This window comes from Lagopus muta, chromosome 7 (genome assembly GCF_023343835.1).
Source record: "Lagopus muta isolate bLagMut1 chromosome 7, bLagMut1 primary, whole genome shotgun sequence".
In the NCBI taxonomy this organism is placed as follows: Eukaryota; Metazoa; Chordata; class Aves; order Galliformes; family Phasianidae; genus Lagopus; species Lagopus muta.
The window spans coordinates 28105298-28126935 of record NC_064439.1 but is presented as its reverse complement, the minus strand read 5'-3'; the positions used below and the strand labels follow the sequence as shown (position 1 = coordinate 28126935).

At 36.3% G+C, this 21638-nt stretch overlaps 1 protein-coding gene across 3 annotated transcripts in view; it reads left to right on the top strand.

Annotated features, from left to right (window-relative positions):
* CRPPA (CDP-L-ribitol pyrophosphorylase A) overlaps positions 1 to 21638 on the top strand; it is a 108956-nt gene that overhangs the window by 5426 nt on the left and 81892 nt on the right. For all 3 annotated transcript variants that reach the window (XM_048951039.1, XM_048951038.1, XM_048951040.1), the window contains exons 2-3: positions 1810 to 2089; positions 19347 to 19496. In XM_048951039.1, the coding sequence (XP_048806996.1) occupies positions 1810 to 2089; positions 19347 to 19496 (430 nt within the window). The remainder of the gene's footprint in view (positions 1 to 1809; positions 2090 to 19346; positions 19497 to 21638) is intronic.

Genomic DNA, 21638 nt, shown 5'->3' with positions numbered 1-21638 from the left:
CTGATTCTCTATAGTCATAAGACGAACTGAGATGAATTCAATTAGTCTGCCCTAGTCTGGAGTTGAAGTCATGCAGAAGTGTTAAATTTTGTGGCTCAGTGTGTAGGACTGTGCCAGTATTCATTTCAGAGAGTTGCAAACCTTTTGATGAACCTGTGGTGAGTGACAAGTTGAAATGAAACTTGAAACCATATGACTTTGTGTTTTACATTTACACAACTTCAATACTTAAGAAATGCTGAGAATATGTTGGTTTGGCTGTATTTTCTGCCTTTGTTATAATAAAAGAATGTAAGAACAAATACTTTTCTTTAAAAAAAAAAAGTCTAACAACACTGAAGCTTATTTCATTTTTAGTAGTTATTTTAAAATTCATTAAAATAATTTTTCCTGGAATTCTATTATTCCCCCAAAAAACCCCACAAAATGTACAAAAGGTTGAAGATGCTGTGTTTCACTAATTCCAGGAAAGTGGTTTGTATCACAGATGACTTTGCTTTTGGAATGAAGGTAGTTCCTAGGTATTGCCTTCTTAGGCTTTATTGCAGAAAACAATGGATTGAGCATTTGTATTCCTAAAGAGCAATACGTTTTTCACTATTGTTAAATACTGCAAGTATTTAGTGCTTTAGTGCATCTTGTGTCTGTAAAATTAATCTCAATAGCTTTACTAGTTTTACTAGTAAGAATATATCATAACTGTTTCTCCTCCTTCAGAGCTGAGCGTGTAGGCTCCCCATAAGTATTACAGATAGTGAATTTTCTTGAAATCATTGTTTACCTGATGAATTTGTCAGTCATAATAGAAAAAACAAGAACGAGCAAAAACTTACTCTGTTCTCTGTGGAGAAAGAAACAATTTGAAATCCTTTTTTTGATGCCCTCTACATATTATTTAGTATATAAAAGAATCAAATAGCTGCATTTAAGTGGTGATATTTGCAGTATTTTGATGTAGGATATGATGCATGTGGCTTTACTTCGTATTCTTAGGTACTCTGACACAAGTGTGATCTCAGGCTAACTTCAGTAATGTTTGGTTTTAATCTTGTGGATTCTTCACTCCCCACACCTGTTTAAAGGGTAGGCTGATGCTATCATTAAGAACTTGATTTTAAAAACATGCTTTTATATTATGGTAGTGGTATCTACCATAACTGTGTTCACATTTCAGTAGCTTTGTAGAGTGGAAGCCTTTGCACGTGTACATATTCTCAAACTATCAGCGTGTTTTGTGTCAATACTTAAGTGTTATAATTTTTATTATTTGCAATCTATCTATATTCTTGGTCAGTCCTGTCTTCATAGTGACCTTTGTTTCAGAGTTTTTCTTGAATCTCTTGCTTCCTTGCTCTTATTCAATTGTACATATGTACTCAACATTAGAACTGAGAATATTCCAAATCCCAGGATGTACCAGTTGATCCAAGGCTATATTTTAGAGGGAACTAAAGTAATAGACTGTAGCTGATTGTTCTAGAAGTACAACTTGAAGCTAGGAGTGAGGCTTGAATAAGAGCTTTTTTGAAGTCTTTTCAAAGAGTTGTGTGAAGTTTTTATTTCTGCAAACTGCTTGTTGAAAGGAAGTCCTCCCCAGGATTCCACTTACTTTGGTTGACATCCATGTATCAGTGGAGATCCTCTCATGTAGCTCTTTAGGGGTTGTATGCTAATACATGAATAAATATGTACTTGAGAATCTTGACAGATTATTTAGCCAGCTTCAATTTCTTCCAGTATGAATTTCTTTATCTCATGGAGATGTCTTCAGTCATTAATTCTCTCTGTTTTTATACTGTTTTTTTCTAGGGTGAGCTGGATATCTGACATTATTGTGGTGGTCTCTCCTGAAAATATTGAAACAATGAAGTCTATCATTGAAAAATATGGCCACAAAAAAGTTACTGTTACAGAAGGAGGAACAACTCGTCACCGATCAATTTTCAATGGACTGAAATTATTTTCAGAGAATGAATTTTCGAACCATCTGCTCCAGAAACCAGAAGTAGTGATTATCCATGATGCTGTGAGACCATTTGTTGAAGAAGATATTCTTCTAAAAGTGGTGATGGCTGCTAAAGAACACGGGGTATGTACTATACAGCAAAGCAACTCTGTGAGGCTCTTACGTAATATACAGCAGAAACTCATGATAGTAAAACAAGGATTTCTCTTGGAATTGCATTAGTGTATTATGTACTATACATTTCAGATTCAGAATCCTTGTTATGCGGAGAAATGAGATAGGAAGGGGGTGACATTTTTGAATGCCTCAAAGATTACCTGTCATGGAAAAATAATTATTGTCATAGAAACTATTAGTAGGATAATGAATTAATCAGTAACTTGTAGAAGTTGTATGTTATGTAAGTAGAATGATCAAATTGTTAAAGGCATTACCAGCAAGTGGACTTAGTGAATTAACTGACTGAGGAAAACAGATATAACTCATGATGTAGCCACAGCATTATTTATACAATTTGTTATCAGCTGGCTGCATGATTGAGTACAGAGAGCGGTGGTCAATAGCTCAGTGTCTGAATGGAGATCAGTGATGAGGGGTGTTCCCCAATGGTTGACATGTGTGCCAATACACTTGAATATCTTCATCAATGATATAGATAGCAGGGTGTGCACCCTCAGCAAGTTTGCTGATGATGCCAAGCTGTGGGGTGCAGTTGACACCAGAGGGATGGGATGCCATCCAGAGGGAACTAGACAGGCTTGAGCAGTGGGCCTAAGTAAAACTCATGATGTTCAACAAATCCAAATGCAGATCTTGCACCTGGGTCACACCCAGAGAGTGAATGGTCAATGTATCAATGTCTGAATAGAGATCAGTGATGAGAGGTTTGTACTGGGACCAGTGCTCTGAAATATCTCCATCAATGACGTTGATAGTGGAATTAAGTTCCCCTTCAGGAAGTTTTTGTGTGTAACACCAAGCTGTGTGGTGCGGATGATGTGCCTGAAGGACAGGATGCCATTCAGAGAGACCTAGAAAGGTGTAGCAGAATGCTAAGTCATGACCTGAGCTGTGATTGAGCACCTGGTAGGAAGGCAGGGCCAGTGCAGGGGAGCTCAGGTGCATGCAGTGCACTTGAGTGACTGAAAGGGTGGAGCCAGGATCTGCTTCTTCCCAGACCTCAATTAAGAGTTGGCAGTGGAGGCAAGGGTATCTTGCTGGAGAGCCCTGCATGCCTAAGGCCTTCTGAAGGTAAGCAGCTTCTTCCGTTTATTTCTGCATCCACAGCTGTTGCATTTGAGCAAACTTTCACTTGCTGCAACCTAGGACCTTGCTACTCTGCTGTCATTGCTGCACTTTCTTTCATGTTACAAAAGGCTCGAGCAGAGAAACTCAAGAAGTTCAACAAAGCCTGGGTCTTACACCTGGGTTGTGGCAACACCCAACTATCAATACTAGCTGGGGGACAAAAGGATACAGCACAGCTCTGCCGAGAAGAACGTAGAGGTACTGGTGGATGGTCAACTGAATGTGAGCCAGCAATGTGTCCTTGCAGCAAAAAAAGCTGATTGTATTCTGAGATGGATCAAAAGAAGCATGGCCAGCAGGTTGAGGGAGGTGATGCTGTCCCTCTGCCCCTGCACTGGTGAGATCTCACCTAGAGTACTGTGGCCAAATGTAGAGCCCTTGGTACAGGGAAGGACTTGTTGGAGTGCATCCAGAGGAGGGCCACAGAAATGATCCAAGGGGTGGAACAACTCTCCTGCAAAGACAGGCTGAGAGAGCTGAGGCTTTTCAACCTGGAGAAGAGAAGGCTTCAGGGAGACCTGATCACGACTTTTCAATATCTGCAGGGGGGCTATGAGAAAGAAGGGGGCAGACTCTTTCACAAGGTCGGCTGTGGTGGGGCAAAGGGAAATGATTTCAAACTAAAATGGGAGATTTAGGTTGTATGTAAGGAAGAAGTTTTTTTTTTTTTTTTTTTACAGTGAGTTTGAGGCACTGGAACAGGTTAGCCAGAGGTATTGAAAGCCCCATCCGTGGCGATGTTCAAGGTCAGGCTCAACAGGGCACTGAGCAACCTAATCTAGCCATAGGCGCCCCTGTGTGTGGCAGAGGAGTTAGACTACATGACCTTTAAGTATCCCTTAGAACTGAAAAGATTTCTAATAAATAAATGAGGTAAAAGTGTTTGAGTATTAGAAAGGTATGAAAATCTACCATTGCTCATCTCTTTCAGGAAATGAAGTAAAACTTAAGTTGACAGATGATTTGCAACATTGGCAGTACAGTTTTTCTGAAAGTTCACAGTGTAAAAAGGGAATGTAACACTTGTTAAAATATTTATTATGATAATTAAATTATGTAAGGACTCACAGAACATTGTTAGAAATCTAAATATATTTTGTTTGCAGTTGTTTTGTGCTTTTGTAAGTTGGCTTCTTTAGAAATATAAATAAAAATAGAAAAGTTTTCAGTGATGTAGAGTGTAAGTTTCCAGTCATTGAAATTTTAATTCTGGTAGAATCTTAACAAGGTTTTTGACCTTTCTCATTTAGCACAGAATAGCTTTCCAGAATTATCTGCCAAAGACTATATAATCCATAAATCCCCTTTGTAAATCTGTTTTAAGTGAGATTCTTGAGTAGTGGAAGAATGGGGTTAATTTTACTGATGATTAGTTGAAATGAGAGTAACTGTTTTTTGAGTGTGTGTGTGTGTGTATTTAGGTGCCTACATGAATGTATGGTATGTGGTATCCCATTGAGCATTGTGGTTTTTTTAAAACTTCTTAGCGGAAACTATAAAAATATACATGTTTGATTTTTCTTGAACTTGTAATTTTAATGTAATATTTTCCCCTGTTTTTGTTCTTAATTGGGCATAAGATATTTTTAGTAAAACAATAGGGAATCAAGGCAATCTCAATTGACATTCTCAAGGCAGTATATTTTAGTACATCTGAGCTTCTGACTAATAAATATTTCTTCATCCAGATTGCTGAGGCATCACTTATCTAATGAAAGTGTTCTTATGCATTTTTCTTAATCTTCTTTTCCATTTTACAGTGTTAGGAATGTGTGTAGTGTTTATTGGCTCTGCTGTGGCTTCCTGTGCTGCCTTAGAGTCACTGTATGCAGTGAAGGTAGGCGTTTGGAGAACTGGACTACATAATTTGTTAGCTGCTGATGTTACCCCATTGAGTCAGTGAGCATGAGGAGAACTTCATCTTACGGAGAGAAAAAAAAAAAAAAAAAAAAAAAAGCAAAAATACAAAAACAAAAGGCAAAGCTTCCCATCAGAAAAGTGAGGTGGTTATCTTTACTTGACAAGTATCGAGTTTTGTAGAGTTACGTGACTGGAAAGCTAAGATTCTTTCTCCAAACTTCCATGCGTTGTTCTGAATATCAGAAAGGTTTTGATGAAGGGAAGCTAGCATCTGAAGTTATTTCTGTAATCAAATTCTTTGCATGTCTAGAAGGGGATAAATTTTTCAACCTTTCGGTACAAAAAAGTAATTACTTCCTTTTCTTTATTTAGAAAGGTACAAAACCTGGCAGAAGCATCATATTAAATCACCAGTGTAATCACCAATCAGTGTAATAAGGATAATGCTGTATTGTTGTTCATCTGCATGCCATATAGATAACATAATTATGAGAAGCTTTAATGTTCTTGAAAATGGCAATTGATCAAGTAAATTATTGCACTTCTAGCTGCCAATTGTCAGACAAATAAATTGCTTTATTACTCTTACTAATCAGTTTGTTATTTGCCTGTAGGAATTCAAATGTGCAGCCTCTCAGAACTAATAAATTATGCCTTAAATAGCCCAAACAACTCCTCCATTATTTGAAAATATTACTTTGTAACCAATTATATTCCATTTATGTTTTTGGGTAATTTTGTAATTTAAACTATATGTTTCTAGAAAAAAAATCTTTATTGCAAGTAAAAGTTGAGAAAAGTGGAATCATCAGAAGGCATTAGTCCAAAGCCTCTAGCAATATCTCATTGCCAGCATTGCATTTTAAACAACTAAAAAAAAAAAGCGCTTACAGGAAAAAAAGAAACAGGGAGGCAGAAACTAACAGGAACCTGTCAGTCATGCTATTGAAAGTTTAAAAAAAAAAAAAAAAAAAAGACTTAGTCAAAGACTGTATTTAACAAGCTATGTTTGAAAGTATAGAAGTATAACTCACTTCTTTGAAAGAACTGAATCCAAATGACATTCTTAAAAGGTGGATTCTCAAAACTATTAAGTGTCCCTATTTTCAGATTTAGAAAGGGTCTGAACAAAGCATGAATGTCAGTACAAATGTATGGTGCTACTCAGTCTCATTTACAGTCAGGTAATGTAAGTTCTTTGCATGGAGAATGCTGCATATGTGCACAGTGTCTTCTTGCCTCTGAGTTTAGTCACAGTGAGTGCTGTGGTTATCAGTCCTGATGTATTGGAAGACTGGAGTAGAAAATACACACGCTTGCCTTTCACCCAGTTAGACAGCAAAATAAAACTAGCATTAGCAGAGTATGGTGAAAGGCAAACCATAAAACAGCTTTTTCTCCACCAAAAATAAAGGAGCATGTGAATAAGTAATGAGGCTGATCTAGTCTAGTATACTTACGTCAGTGGTGCACTGTTGGAGTAGTTCTGCTCTGTTCTTTCTTTGTTCTTTTAAAAGCAATCACCTTTTTGTTTTCTTGATATCTACTCAGTATTCATCACGTATGAAATATTTTACACTTTATTTGTCCGTTTTGTAATCAGAGACTAGTTTTATCCACCTCTAAAGGCTGCATCAATATCTGATGTATTGTGTTTGAATCATATTTACATACTTGGGCATCTGAAGTCATTGTCTATTGGTTTTATTTAATTTTCCTTGTACTTTGGAATCTCTTTCTGTCCTGTCAGGCACTTGTGTGAAAGGAGAGTCAAGAACTGATGACATCATGTTAACATTTATATATGGTGGAGTGAGTTTAGGAACCTCTGACTAATGCCAGCGCAAAAATGTGTATTAATGAGTATTAGATATGTTATATAAAAATCTTAGAAGAAAACATCTTTTGAAAAGTTTAGCTATTATGAACACCAAAATATGTTCCGTAGCCCTGGAACTTTTCTGAACGTACAAAAAAATCAAGGCATAGTCTGCTGGCACGTGTAAAGTTACTGGGTCTGACAGATTCAGTTGGCTTTATTTCCCTCAAGTCAGTGAGCTTTGGAAACCCCTTAGAGCAGGGCGTTGTGACTTTTTTAATATTTGAGAATCATGAATTAGCTGTCTGTGTATATGTAGTGAAATAAAGGACTTACATCCTGTCTTGTCTACAGATGGCCTTGTATCTTATCACTCATACAATTCTTCCATCTCAGACAATCCAAAATATTGCTTAATTTTCTAGATATTTTTATGCTATGTATATTGTTTTCAATACATGTTTTTGTTTTCCTGTTTGGTTTAGTTAGTGATTGAGAGCAGCTTTCTGAGTTTGTTTTCCTCCTTGGAGATATTCAGAAGGCATCTGGATAAACTCCCAGGCTGTAGAAACCCTGCTTGAGCAAGGGAGTTGGACCAGATGACCACCAGAGGTCCCCTCCAATCTCCAGCATTCTGTTAGTCCATGTTTTTGCCGTACATTGTTACACACTTTGATTTTCCAGAAACTAGCATTGGAATCTGATCCCTCTTCACAGGTATAAAAAAGGAACAAGCATATTCTTTAACTGTCAAAATCTTTTAAGAAATGTGAGGATATGATGAGGCTAACACTGACTATAAAAATGTAATTTTCTGCCATGTCAATTGTGTAGGTTATTAGAAGATGCAGTTTATTGTTTAAGAAGATACTTAGATATACTTTTATTTATTGGTTATATGTTTCCGAAAGACTTGAAATGGTTCTTTTAGGCTAAATCAAATATATAACAGCTTTCTTTAGTATGTCCGGGTCACTTTATTCAAGGAGAGCTTTCCTGCTGAAAGATGGACATGTGAATGGATATAATCAGTATGATTAAAATAAGTGAGTTCTTAGTACTGGAAGAATTGTGATTTGATTATAGAATAATTGACTGTTTCCAGATGTAAGACTCCTAGGTGTGAACTTGCTACTGCATCTGTGTGCGTTCATTTATTGTACAAAAATGATAAAAGATTTTGATACAACTGTAGAATATAAAGGAAGCCCTTTAGAGTGTATATATCTATTTTATAAAAAAGAAATTTAGATTTGGGAAGCTGTTCTTTAGGTTCTAATGGAAAATGAGAATTAAATATTTCTCACCATTTAAAGGAATGAGTACTAGTAGTCAGAGGTGTTTCTGAGAGAAAGTGGCATATTTTTAGTTTGGGATTTACACATACTGAACACATAGAGCTATTGAAGATTGTATGGGGATGTTGGGCCATGGCCTGAACCACTGATTGATCACCTGAGGCAAGGAGTGGGGCAGCCGTGGGAGCACAGGTGAAGGCAAGGAAGGGGTGGAGCCTGGCTGCACCTCTCCTAGACCCCATTTAAATTCTACCACTGGAGAAGGATCTCTTTCTGGAGATCCCTGCTTTTTGGAGTTTTTCTGCTGTGAGCCTAGATCCTCAGGTATGGGTAAACATTTCTTCCTTGGTTTTTTTCACCATGATAATCTTCCCAAGTAAAACACCTGTTAAGTACCATCCTAACCATGCTACTCTTCCAACTGTACAAAGATATTTAAAGAGCAAGAACTTCACAACATCTTTGAGTACCCTGTACCAGTGCTGAGGCACCTGCACAGTACAGTTGTGCTTCCTAATGTTTGGATGTGTTCCAGCATGGGGCTGCTGCCTCTTGTCTTGGCACTGGCACCATGGAAGAAAGCCTGGCTCTGTCTTCTGTCCATCCTCCATTCACATTTTCATATAAATTGATGAGATTATCCTTGAGCCTTTCCTTCCTTAGGCAGTCCAGCTTTCTTAGATTTTCTGTGTAGGAAAGATGCTTCAGTACCTTAATAATCTCTGTAGCCTTTCTCTGGACCCTCTCCTATGCCCATTTCTCTCTTGTGCTAGGGGCCCAGAGCTAATGCAGCACTTCAGATGTGGACTCATCAGTCCTCAGTAGAGGGGAAGGATCACCTCTTGACTTCTGGCAGTACTCTCAATGCATCCTGAGATACTGTTGGTCTTCTTTGGTGCAAGGGCACATTCCTAACTTTCATTCAACCTGGTGACCAACTTGGTTCTCTTCTGCAAAGCTGCTTTCCACCTGGGTGGCTCCTGCATGCCCTGGTTTGTGGGTTAGTTCCTTCTCAGGGGCAGAGCTTTTCACTTTTCCTTGAAGTTGAGTGCCCTCAGCAGAGGTGCAAGTGATATAAATTTAACTTTGTTAAAAGGCAGAATGTTTGAATTCCGAACTCCTACATTGTATCCTGTAAGTGATACAATGATGTGGAGCCACATCTTACAGTAGTCTTTATGGAATCACAATAGCCTCACAAGGGTAATGGGAGGCTTGAAATGATGATACAGTGTTTATGCTTAAGCTGTTTGGATTTTTTTTTTCCCTAGCTAGTCTTACTGTGGTTTTGCTGCTGTATGGAAAATAGTTCTATAATGTATTCTTTTTACAAGTATGTAGTAATGGATAACTATCAGAACCAGCTAATGTTTCCATTGCTTTTGGCATTATTGGCCCCATAGGAAGTTAGAACTCAGTAAAGCTTTTATTTGTTTCTCTGTTGAATGGAGACTAATGTATTGTTAGCAAATTACTTCAAGTCTTTGTCCTAGCAGACTGTAGTGTTTGGCAGTGGGAAAGCACTGGTAAGGAGAGAAACAACTGTCATTTCCCAGTTGCAATTTCAATGGCTTAGATGAGTCATTGCATTCATTAAGAAAAGTGCAACTGAACCAACTGAAATACATGAATCATAGTCAGGAACATAAATTGCAACCTCCCCTTCTTTGTTACACTTCTTCATTGTACTAACAGAGCCAGAATAGCTGTGCCTAGTATTTAATCTTTTTTAAAAAGGTGATTTAATCCCACAATTTTTAGCTTCTGGAAGACTACAGTAATTTTTACTTTTAGATAGAGTTAAATTATCCTGGAAATAAACTTCAAGCTTTCAAGTAACTTTCTCTACTAAAGTAGTTGCTGAGATCATGTTCACATGACATCTTTTAACGTCTACCTCCTTTACGTTTAGAGTTACTGTTTATGTGCCACTATTACTATCTGAGACTAAGGAAAACTGGCGGGAATGGATCTCAAGTGTCTATAGATTGTGAGCAGGGGAATCTCAACTGGTCAATTATGCATGAGGAGGTGAATTGAGGCCTCCTCTGAATTTCTCTTAGCAGAGACTGCCAAGAGCTTAGCATAGGAATAGACTTGGATGTTTGGTTAGTGAGCTGCTGTTTATGAAGAGAGTATGGATGTTTTGTGGCTGCTGAAAAAAATGAAAATTGGAGCATATAACAGTATAATAACTGTTCATTATAAATTGCTGTAGATGAACTGTTTGCTTTTTATAGTAGCGTTCATAATTCTGTTCAATTGACTGCAGTGTAAACAAGAAAAAGTTTGCTAGTGGTGAATTACAGTTACAACTTAGAACCCTTACATGGCCCACTTTAAAATAACATGTAAAATGAGTTTCTGTAAAACTGAACAGAGTAGAAGGTGGAATGTACACTTTCTTTTTTCCTCAGAAGGGGCACACTCAATCCCTATATAGTGAGACTGCAAAAGATATATGTAAGAGTAAATGGAGAGGATAAAGTAAAAAGTAATAATCATCGCTCTTTATTCTTGCCTATCATTTATGATCATTTGAATTGATTGTTTTACCTTATTCCTTGAGGAGCTTGGAGTCTTATTATAGATGGGATAATCTGACATCTTGAGGTTTGCATAGTGAAATCTTATACTAGGGGGTTGCCATTCAGATACAAAATGAAAATTATGGCTTCTTAATCTATTAGTGTAATTTTTAGTAAGAAAAAAGGTCAACTCATTCACTTCACAACTATTTCATTTGAGAAATTCACATAAGATTAAAGATGTAATAGAACAATAATAAATAGGAAACTGATCTAATCCTTTCATATGAATCTTTGAGTATGTATTGAATGGAAGAAATAATTCCATTAAGTATAGATTCATCCATAGGCCCATTTTAAATGCAAGACATCTTCATAAAGCTGTCTAGGTTATTTAAGATCATTTTATTTTACCATAAATGTGTAAATATTCATTTTTTCACTAAAGCAACATAGGCCATCTCTTTCTATATTTTAAAGATTTATCTATTTATATATTTCATGTACGTATTATTCATATGCTTGTATATGTAAATTGCACTCACTAGTGCTGAAAATGAAGAATTTGAAGAGTGTATGTTGTGGCAGAATTATTTAAATCTATAGTTCCCATATCATAGAATCATTAAGGTTGGAAAAGGCCACTAAGATCCAAGTGCAAGCATCACGATTAGCAAAAGGAAATACCAAATTTAGTGTAAAACTAGCCAAATGATTATATGGCATAATTAAATAATGATCCTTTCTGTTTGTTTCTGTACTGTTTGAGGTGTTTCTGTTGATTTAATAATAAAATCAGTGTTCTAAATCACTGTTATCTTTCATTCTGCATAAGCTAGATTAACGGTTAGGAAATGTCAGGTATTTATTTTATGATGGTTCTGGGAATTGTCTGCTAGGAGGTATTCTGATTGGAGCTTCTGTTTTATCAGCATATCAATTTTATCAGTCTTTTGGGGTCTGTCTTGCCTAAATGATCTGTAATTGTCCTCTTTGCATCATAAAAATAAGCACTTTAAGAGATCATTCTGGCCACTTACATGTGCCAGAATCTGAAAGAGATTCTCAGCCATATTTCTCCTGATAAGGATTAGGCGTGCTCACCTCTCCAGATTTTTGTTTTTCACCAAATACTGAGGTTTTTATCCAGAAGTCCCCAGCTGCATTTTTGTCCAAGTTCAATATCTGGATGGTTGATACAAGGGCAATATCTGCCTTGTGTATTAAACAAAGTTTCTGAAAGTCAAGATGACCTGTTTCATGTGCTGTCAGAGTTTCCTGGACTAGTTCTGTGGTTATCCTTCTGTTTCCAAGAAATGGTGTAATTTCAGTAGGATATTCCCCTAGTTCTGTCTTTTTGAAGGGAATCTCTTTGATGTTCTTTCAGAAATCTTACTTTTCCTCCAGAATAATGTTTGGAATTTAGCATGTTGTTGATTAGATAAAAGCAATATTTACTGACGCTTGTAAAAGTAAATGCTTTAAATATGAAAGAATGGAAATTAACATGTGCAATCTTAATTCCTGAGGAACAATTTCAGCTATCAATAATCTTTTTTTTTTTTTTTTTTAAAAATCTAATTGTGGCTCCGACATGTCCTGATAAACATGTACTATTCCCAGTTGCTGAGATAACACGTACTGATAAAGGTGATCTCATTAGGAGAAATGTTTTCTTTTTCTTAAGGAGGGTCATAAATATACATTACATTTGTTTAAGGAATCCTGTCTCTTTGAAGTCAGTTCAATGTACAATATAGTGTCAGCTCATTAACATTGGTTTAAAGTATATATTAAATTTCTGATTAAACATCCCATCTTTTGCAGCTAGGAATAAACACAATTATAACTTCTTCCTTCCTGGTGTTGGTTTAAGATTAACGTCTCCAAATTTAGTGAGTTCTGCTGTTATTCCTAGCCAGCTGCATAAACAGGCTTTAAGGAAATTAAGTGAAATTTAGCATATGAGCCCTTTTCATAGTGTTTAACACACATGTTCAAATTAGCTTTCTTTTTGTCTGTCTGATGATTAAGTTTAGTATCTGTGTTACACCAGGCTTGTTTAGCATTTCAACCAGTGCTGTCCTTAGGCAATTAAAATCTGCCAGTACAAACATTGAGGCGACTGGAATTGGTCTGTTTGGTTATACTATCTGCACTGAAAGAACTTCAGGATACGTCTCCTTAAAGAGAATCAAAGAGATGGTGTGGTCATGGTAACTTCAGTTTTAATTTTTTTTTCGATAAAATTCTAAATAAAGTAATTAAGATTTACTCTTGCTCTTTTATAGCCCAGCAAGCGTTGGTCTCTAATGGGTGTGCAACCACAATTATGAATTGTGCTAGTTGATGGGATTCCTGTCCCAACTGCAGAACTGCCACATGAAATTTTTATTTTACGTAGTAAAGTCTGAGTGTGTTTGTTATTGTGATAGACCCTGAACCTCTGTTTCCTAATGATAATGAGTACTTCTGTGCTTTTTGTGGTCTCGTATTCTTTACTCTGTCATCTTAGATGTACTATAGTCTTCATGCCACATCTTGCACTAAAAGGAAGAGTGTGCAGCTGAGGTACTGTTTTATGGGGATCTTCCTAATATGATGTTAATAGGAGTGTGTTTTTTGATCGAATTCATGCAGCAAGACTGCTGCCTTGTCTTGCTGTGCAGCAATTAAGTGGGTTTTGGATGCGGAATGAGGCTCAAAACTGTGGGTACTGGGTGCAGTCTTGTTCAAGCCCAAACCAGCCCAACTTCCAAACTTTTTACAAAACTTGTTCAAGTTTTCAAAAACTGTATGGGTATAGCTAAACCATAGTTTGCAGCTGTCCTTCCATGTAGGGCTGGTAACTTATCATTTGTGTCATTAGTTTGTCCAGTCCTTGTTATCCAAATAGAATTTTTGTGTCAGGTAGGATAAGTAGAGTGGATATGAAGAAATATTCTGTCTTCCATCTCTGCTGTGGACTCAAAAGTTTTCCTATAGATTGCAACTTTTAGTAATAGAGAAGGCGAAGTGTAGCTCTAGACAACAGCTGGATATAAATTGTAGATAAGGAAAAAATAATGTGGTGTTTTATTTCTGTGAACTACTTTGAATGGACATTGGAAAAAACTTTAGATAGTTCTGTGATTTTGTTTTATTAGATATTTCCCACTTCTGTTTTACAGTACAAAAATGTGAAAAGGGCCACTTAAATATGTGGAATATTTTAATCTTATAACTGAGTCCTTATTTTTCTTTGAAGGTTTTGTTTGATAAATTTGAAATGGTAATTTTTTTTAGTTAAGAAACTCTGCTAATTTCAGTGGCAATTACTGAAGATAGCTGAAGCATGTTCATTACAATAGGTACAATCAGCTTGACTGTAGATGTCTGAATAGAAGTGCATGTTTCTACCTGTTTCATGCATCACAAATACTGTTTATTTCTGATTTTTTTTTTTCATATTGTAGATGGCTGTGAATGCCCTTCATGGCAAGTAATTAGATTTGTGTATAAGAATACTAGCTCTGTAGTAACATGTGGAAATGGTTTGATGGAAGAAAGTGAGAGGAAATTAATCATAGTTGTTTGAGCTTCTTTTGCTGGTTCATAGCCAGACCTAATTTAGACTGGAATTCGTAAGGAAATGGTCGTGTTTTGGTAACACATAAATAGTCTTTCACTGAATAAGGAACACTCCGGGATATATTTTCAAACTATTAGATGCCTGACTTGTACAAGTTTGCATAGATTGTTATTTGTTGTTGTTATCATGTTGTTATAGTGTTTTAATCCTAACCTTGTCTTTATGGAAGAGTAAGATAGAATTGTATGCTTACCAAATTCACATTTACATAATTGACTTTAATGAAGTTCCCAAATGCACATATTTGTCCTACTAAGTGTGACTAACCCTGCAATCTTCAGCGTGTACTTTCAAAGAAATCAGCTACCTTGAAATGATGAAAACATATTTCTAAGTCCAGCGTATATACACAAGACACATTTATTTTTAGTAAGGCAGTGTGATTAAATCCTTTGATTTAGTCTTAGTTCAGTGCCATTTTGTTTGCCACGACAACTTTGATTAAAGAATTAGAATTCAGAAATACGAGCGTTGGAAAACTGTAAAAACATCAGAATGGGATACTCTTTTAAGGATGGCACTTGTAAGCTTTGTAGGTATATGATACCAGGTATGTTTGCAAGCAATTTGAAAACATTAAATCTAATTCTATCTAGGATGTACATGTCTTTTATACTACTAGGCAGCTGGGGAGGTGGAAAGCAGACAAAAATGAACTGCAGTGGAGAGAGAAGCTATGAATGGAGAAGTCGTGGTAGAGTAATTCAGAAGTAGAAGGGAATCATACTGGAGGATTGGGAGAGTGACAATTTTGGACTAACTTCTGAAGGTCTAAGGCCTTCTAGGCCTTAGAAGGTCTTATTCCTTCTATCTTAGAAGGTCTAATTCCTTCTCACTTAAAGTTTAGGGTTGAATTTGCCATGTAAGTGAAATCTATGGGTCGGCATTAACATTTCGGGTCAGCCGAGGACAGGGGTGTGCAAAGGCATAGCATTCTTCTTTTGCGTATGTCACCCTGCAGTACCTGTGGTCTGACTTTGTTGCCCCACTGCTGTAACATAAAATTATTTGCTGTTGTGGTATTTTTTTGGTAAGGATTTTGTACCATTAGGTGGTTTTTGTTTTTCTGGCTTCCTAGTTCACATAATTAACTTAATGAGTTTTGGAATTATTTTGTCTTGTTCTATTTTGTCTCTTGTTGCCAAAAAGGAATAGAAAAGTGATGCGAGTGTGTTGCTTTCCATGCTGTTTTGGAGCTTCTGACTCTGATAACTTGTTCTTGGCAAGCTGTATTCTGGATGTGGAGTGTTACTCTTTATTGAATGCAGTAAATCAGGAATATTTGTAACTTGGACAATTTCTTGCATGTTATAAGCTGCACGTGCCCCATCCCAGACAGGCCTTCTTGAAATTTTAGAGGGTTCTGATTTATTTTTTTTTTTTAGGTGGCATGAGCATTGTCAGTTTTTATAACTATTCAAGAAGTCGTGTTGTGTTAGCTAAGTTACTATTGTGTGTGTAGGCTTCTGTGGCCTGAACATTCATAGTTTATTTTGTAGTAAGAGGTATCATGAATACTGCTTGGAGTTTACTGTCCTTTAATTGTCTGATCCCTAATCTCACTGGGTAAATAGTCGCTGGTTGCATCCTTCTAAATCATCTGTTCAGAATAAAAGTATGATAAAAAATGGGAAGGATACAGTGCTGCTGCAAAGTGCAAAGATGAACTACTATGCTTTGAATCTACTGAAAATGCTGAATGTACTATGCCCTTCATTCTATACCTTTTTACAAGGTATAAGGTATTATAATCTATATAATATATAGAATAAGGTATTATAAAATACAATCAAGATTTAAAGAATTTGTGGTGATATGTAGTTACGCTGTATGTAATTAAGCAAAAAGCTGGATACGAATGGAGAACTTGTTCATGAATGTTTTTCATTTGTGCTGTTTAAGTTATAAGAGACAACTCCTGTTTCTCAAACTATCTGAAGATGAGTTCAGTTTTCAGCAGGTACATGAAAGAGCTTGCTTCTGGGACAAACTGTTTCATCACCTTCACTGAAGTTGGTAGATTTGTATGCTGTGACATTTTTAAAGTAGTTTTAAAGAAATAATTGAGTTTAAATGGATGTGGATTTGTTGTTGTTGTTTTTTTTTTTTTTTTTTTTTTCCTCCCAGTATTTTGTCTTCAGGGAAGTTAACCACTTGTATTTGTTTCAGCATCTCAATATTTATCTCAATATTTGTTTCAGTGTCTCTTATGCTCAAAAGGATACTTCAGGAGCTTACTCAGATATTTTGATTCTTTAACAAATCTGTATAACAAAATATATGGAGGAAGGAAGAAGTATATGCATTTCCTGTTCATGGCAGATCTAGTGCTTGACTTGCCTTTGAAGTGGAATGGCTCAAAGGCTGTGAAGTGGATGTTTAAAGAAATTGTTTAGTTGTCCATTAACTATCCACTTCATATTTAGGAACTGTGTACAATACGTTTTATGTATGATCCACTTGAGGTCTGGGTCAAAATGATTAGAAACTGGAAGATGGCATCTCTACATAAGGTAATGATAGTGTTAAGACTCAAACACTTCCTTCAGATTCAGAGGGTTTTATGGTAGGCTAATTCTGAGTTTTAAAAAGATATGTAAAACTATCGTGCCATATTAAGTATTTTAATTTTAAATAAGGCCAGATCTTTTGGGTTATGTTTGGGTTTTTTGAGTAGTTTTTCTTTTTTTTTTTTAATTCATGTCTGAACCCCTTATCTGAGAGCTGCACCAAGTATCTGTACATTCCTGACATAAATAGCAAGTCAGAGCCTCTCAAATGAGAACAAATAGAATTCACATTTAGTGTATATACTCTTTTTACTAACATAAAGAGTTCTGCTGTTATGGATTTATAACTGAAAAATCAGCATGGAAAGTCCTCAGAATAAAATATTTGGTATTGTAACTGAATGGGTGTAGGCTTCTGTATGGTTGTGCTTCACTTGGATCCCACAGTTATAAAGGGCAAAAGGTCCTTCAAGTACAAAAATACTTGGCTATGATATATTCTGGTGTTTGGATTTCTGAAAAATGTTATCTACAGCCTTTCCCCTGTTCCATTCATTGAAGGAATGCTAGGAGTACAATTCAGAAAAGGCTCTGTGCTGAGTAGCGAGGACCCTTGATTTGACCAGAAGGAAATACTGCATATATTTTAATTTTTGTTCCTCTTTGGTCTGTGTATGAGAACAAAATTCATAATTCTGCTGTTTTTAGTGCCAAATGTTATGCTTTCACCATGAATGAATATACCTAAGAGCCAATTTTGGAACCTGAAATATGTGTGATGAGTCCTGTGTAAGCCAAGGTGGGTTTGGCAGCTGTGTCAGCATATACCAGCTGGTGAATGTTGCCAGAAGTATTGCAGATGCAGGACTTCCTGTGCCAGGGACTCAACTCTTGTCCCATATGAAAATTATGTGAGGCATACATAAGCTAGATTTTCCCTTGCTCTGCTCTTTTTTCTCCCATTAGGAAAATGGCCTTATGAGCAGCTACTATGTGTCACTGAAATTATAAATTCAGCAGTGTGGGTTGAGGGTCACAGTGTGTGGTTGAGGGACCACGTGCTTGTGTGCTGAGGAAGAGGAAGGACGATGCAAGTAGGTGAGCCAGTACTGAGGACAACAAAGTTAGTCATAAATCTTATTCTTTGTATTAAACTTCATGTTTTCAGTCAGTGTCAGGGATGGTTTGAGAGGGCCTGTGGCAGAAAACAAATGGAAGGCAGCTGAGAAACCCTCATGCTGACACATTGGATTCAGTTCTGGGGTAACATAAAGCAAAATTGCAATTGTTAAAAAAGTTCCATTTGTTAAAGCTTAAGTTTTGTAAAGCATCTCAAGTATTTGAAAGTTAATTGGAGGCTTTAAAAAATGACATGTTTGGATTTATTAGAAGTGAGATCTTCCTGAATCTTCTGGAAGAGCTAGGCCTAAGCAAAGCAGGAGATGTGGTTCATTGTTGTCACAAAGATAGAGACATTGATGAATTTTTATTGTGCAATAAACCAGATGTCAAGAAAACAATACATTTCAGAGTTCTTTTAAGAATATCGTTTTGAGTATTTCAATTTTATTTAGAATTGCAGTTTGTTTTTTTGTTCCTCAGAGTGCATGTTTCACTTGTGAGATTTAGTTATGCAAGTCACATTGTATTCTGTTGGCCTGTTTTATGCTTAAAATGCAACATGACATGATTGTTAAAAACGGTAATAAAATATTGGATCAGCCTAAGAAATCCTTTTTCTAACTGTTTTTCTGGAATGGTAACTGTTTCAGGAAGAAAAAGAAGACGTAACTAATTACAGAAAAGCTGTGGCTAGCATGTTGCTATGTCTCTTTTCCCATGACCTTCTAATTTTATAACTTTTTTTGTGTGTGACCAATTAAAACATGATGGCAGAGCAAAATAACTTAATCCAAATGCCCAGCAACTGAAGTGGGGAGGCAGTAATTCAATGTGGAGGAACGAGCTCAATCTGAATTTTTTCTTGTAGCTTATATCTGAACAGCTGATACCTGTTAAAGCAATAGGTGTTGTGGATTAAGGCCTTCCAAGTGTCTCCTGCTGTTTTAAATCTGAAGCAGATCAGGTGCACACTCACAGCAACCACCTGATATGTATGTAGAAGTAGATCTGAAAAAAGGACATCTCAGATCTGCACATGCTTACAATAGATGTTTCTGAAGGATATGTAATTTTTTTTGTGCATGTGTGTCTCAAAAATTGGCCCTCATTATCTACTGAGTACGGTCCTCCATAGCTGTATTGATGTGAAAAGTCTCTTATAGAATAAATAGTATGACTTAAGTATTATGAGAAATGTAAGTAGAAAACTTCTTTTAAAACTTTGACTTTTTTTGTCCTTTAGCAGTGACTATCTGATATACATTAGTGTTAACAGTTAGGTTTCTTTGTGTTTTGTTCTGTAGGCAGCAGGAGCAATTCGTCCTCTAGTTTCTACTGTTATTGCCTCTGCTGCAGATGGATGTTTAGACCACTCATTGGAACGTGCCAAGTACAGAGCAAGTGAAATGCCTCAGGCTTTTTTATTTGACATAATCTATCAAGCATACCAACAGGTAAGATTTTAAGTTTTCTTACTAGACGTTTTACCTTTATTGTAGCGTTTAAAAACAAACCAAAAAAAGTGATTCAGCATCTGTTTTGATCACATCAAATTGTATTTGTATTGTTTATCTGTGGTGTTTTTGGTGACAGTACTTTATCATTATCATACTTAAGTGTTTTGCAGTATTGAACTGAAAACTACAAGGTGGTAGGTGAAGGGTCTAAAGTCCCAGAAAGACTGATTAGGTTTTTGTTGCACATTTGATTACTTAAATGAGGATGCTAATGTGCTTAAAGTTGGGTATTTATTAGGTATGTTTTATTGAAAGAGTTTCAAATAGATCTTTGTTTACATAGTGTAGTGATGGCATTAGGTAAGAATATGATAAGATCCTAGTGATTTTAAAATATTTTGGATAATACTACCTTTGTATACCTTGTAAATGGTTGAAGTGTTTTTTTTTATTGCTTACATTATAATAAATGATCATATGTATTTCAATTAGTGAAAATAATATTTTACATTGTTGTAATTATTCATTATTTTTCTAATACAGTATGTTAACTTCATCTTCGCTTAAGAAAAATTTTGTGGGTCATGTAATAAACGCTGGCTTTTTTGCATTTATTCCCCTTGAAGAGTGCTTTCATTTGCCACACCCTGCATTCACAGTTTACTGGAAACACTCCAGGCTTTCGTCTCAGCATTCTACTTCCTTTTCATTCATCACCTTGTGGAAATTGCCTGTCCTCCAGGTATTTTCCAGATTGACTGGAAGCAGAGCATTTCTTCATTTGTCTCTTAGAAGGAATTATTTTTCACTCTGCTAATGCTGACAGTTATGCTTCCCATCAGTCTTTCATTTTTAGAGTAAACATGACCAAATTATTGATAGTCACCTTCAGAGAGTATACAGCTTTGAAGTCACCAAGAACAGAATGAATGCATGGACGAGCAATGAGGAATACTTTGAAATATTTGCAGAACTTCTGTGTCATACCCTGATTGTGTGACACCTGAAGCTATTCTTAAATGCTGAAGATGGAGTGTTGTCCAAGATGAAGAACTATTCAAATGATTGGACTACCTCCAGCTGTTTTGCTTCTAATGTGAGACAGGGAGATGTTCTTGGTGTACATGGCTTCTAAATGAAAGTCTCCAGCTTGAAAGTAGCGAGCAGTGTTAAATAGAACGTATATCAAGAGACAACAGTGAATATTGGTTATACAACCATTCCTTTCTTGTTTGTCTTTTCTCAAAAAAAAAAAAAAACCCTCTATTTTTTCCTACTGTTTGCTCTTAGTTTGCAGATACAGAAGAGCTGGCAAATACATAAGAAGCTTTTGCTTCTCAATGCCTCACTCAAAAGGCAACTATATTTGCAATCCCTATGCTCCTCTGAATAGTGCTGTCTTCTCACATATTAATTCCATCAGTTCTCTTTTTTGTATCCTTGCTCTTTCAAGGACAAGCCACCAAAGTTGTTAGCAAGCAACCGAGGCTATGGTTCCTTGTCCTCGATTCCCTTTGCATTGGCTAAAGTCTGGTCATTAAAATGCTCTGTGCCTTGGAGCTCTGGGAAGGATAACACTTCGCTAAACCTCTCAACTCATATTGTTTGCTAATTATTTATGTTTCAATGGTGCCTAGCTGTCCAACTCAAGGATTAAAACCTTATTGTTCTGCTACAAACAAAAAAAAAAAGATAATCGCTGTCCTTAAGAACTTATTAAAGCTACTATAGGACAGATTTCTGTAGGAATGGGTGCAGCTTATGGTGCTTTGTAGCTATTAGTATATCCATAATTAGTTCCCACAATGATATAGTAAAAGAGTTGTATGGATAAATAAAAAGTATAATGTTGCTATCCGTATTGTCCCTCACAGGACTCACAGCTCCTCACAGCTGGGAATGGAATAATTCAGTTTGGATCATTTAATTTGTGACCACGATCCCATGCATTTTATACAGATGTGACCTTTATGCAACAGCAGTGGGGGAAAAGCAGCAAACATGCATTTCTTAGAAAGACATCCATTTCAATTTTTTCTTCAAGTAACATTGCATTTGAGGATGATATGGAATACCACTTCTGAATTCTTTCTGTTTAAGTACATCAACTGGTATGAATAAGAAGATTTAGAGAATTTG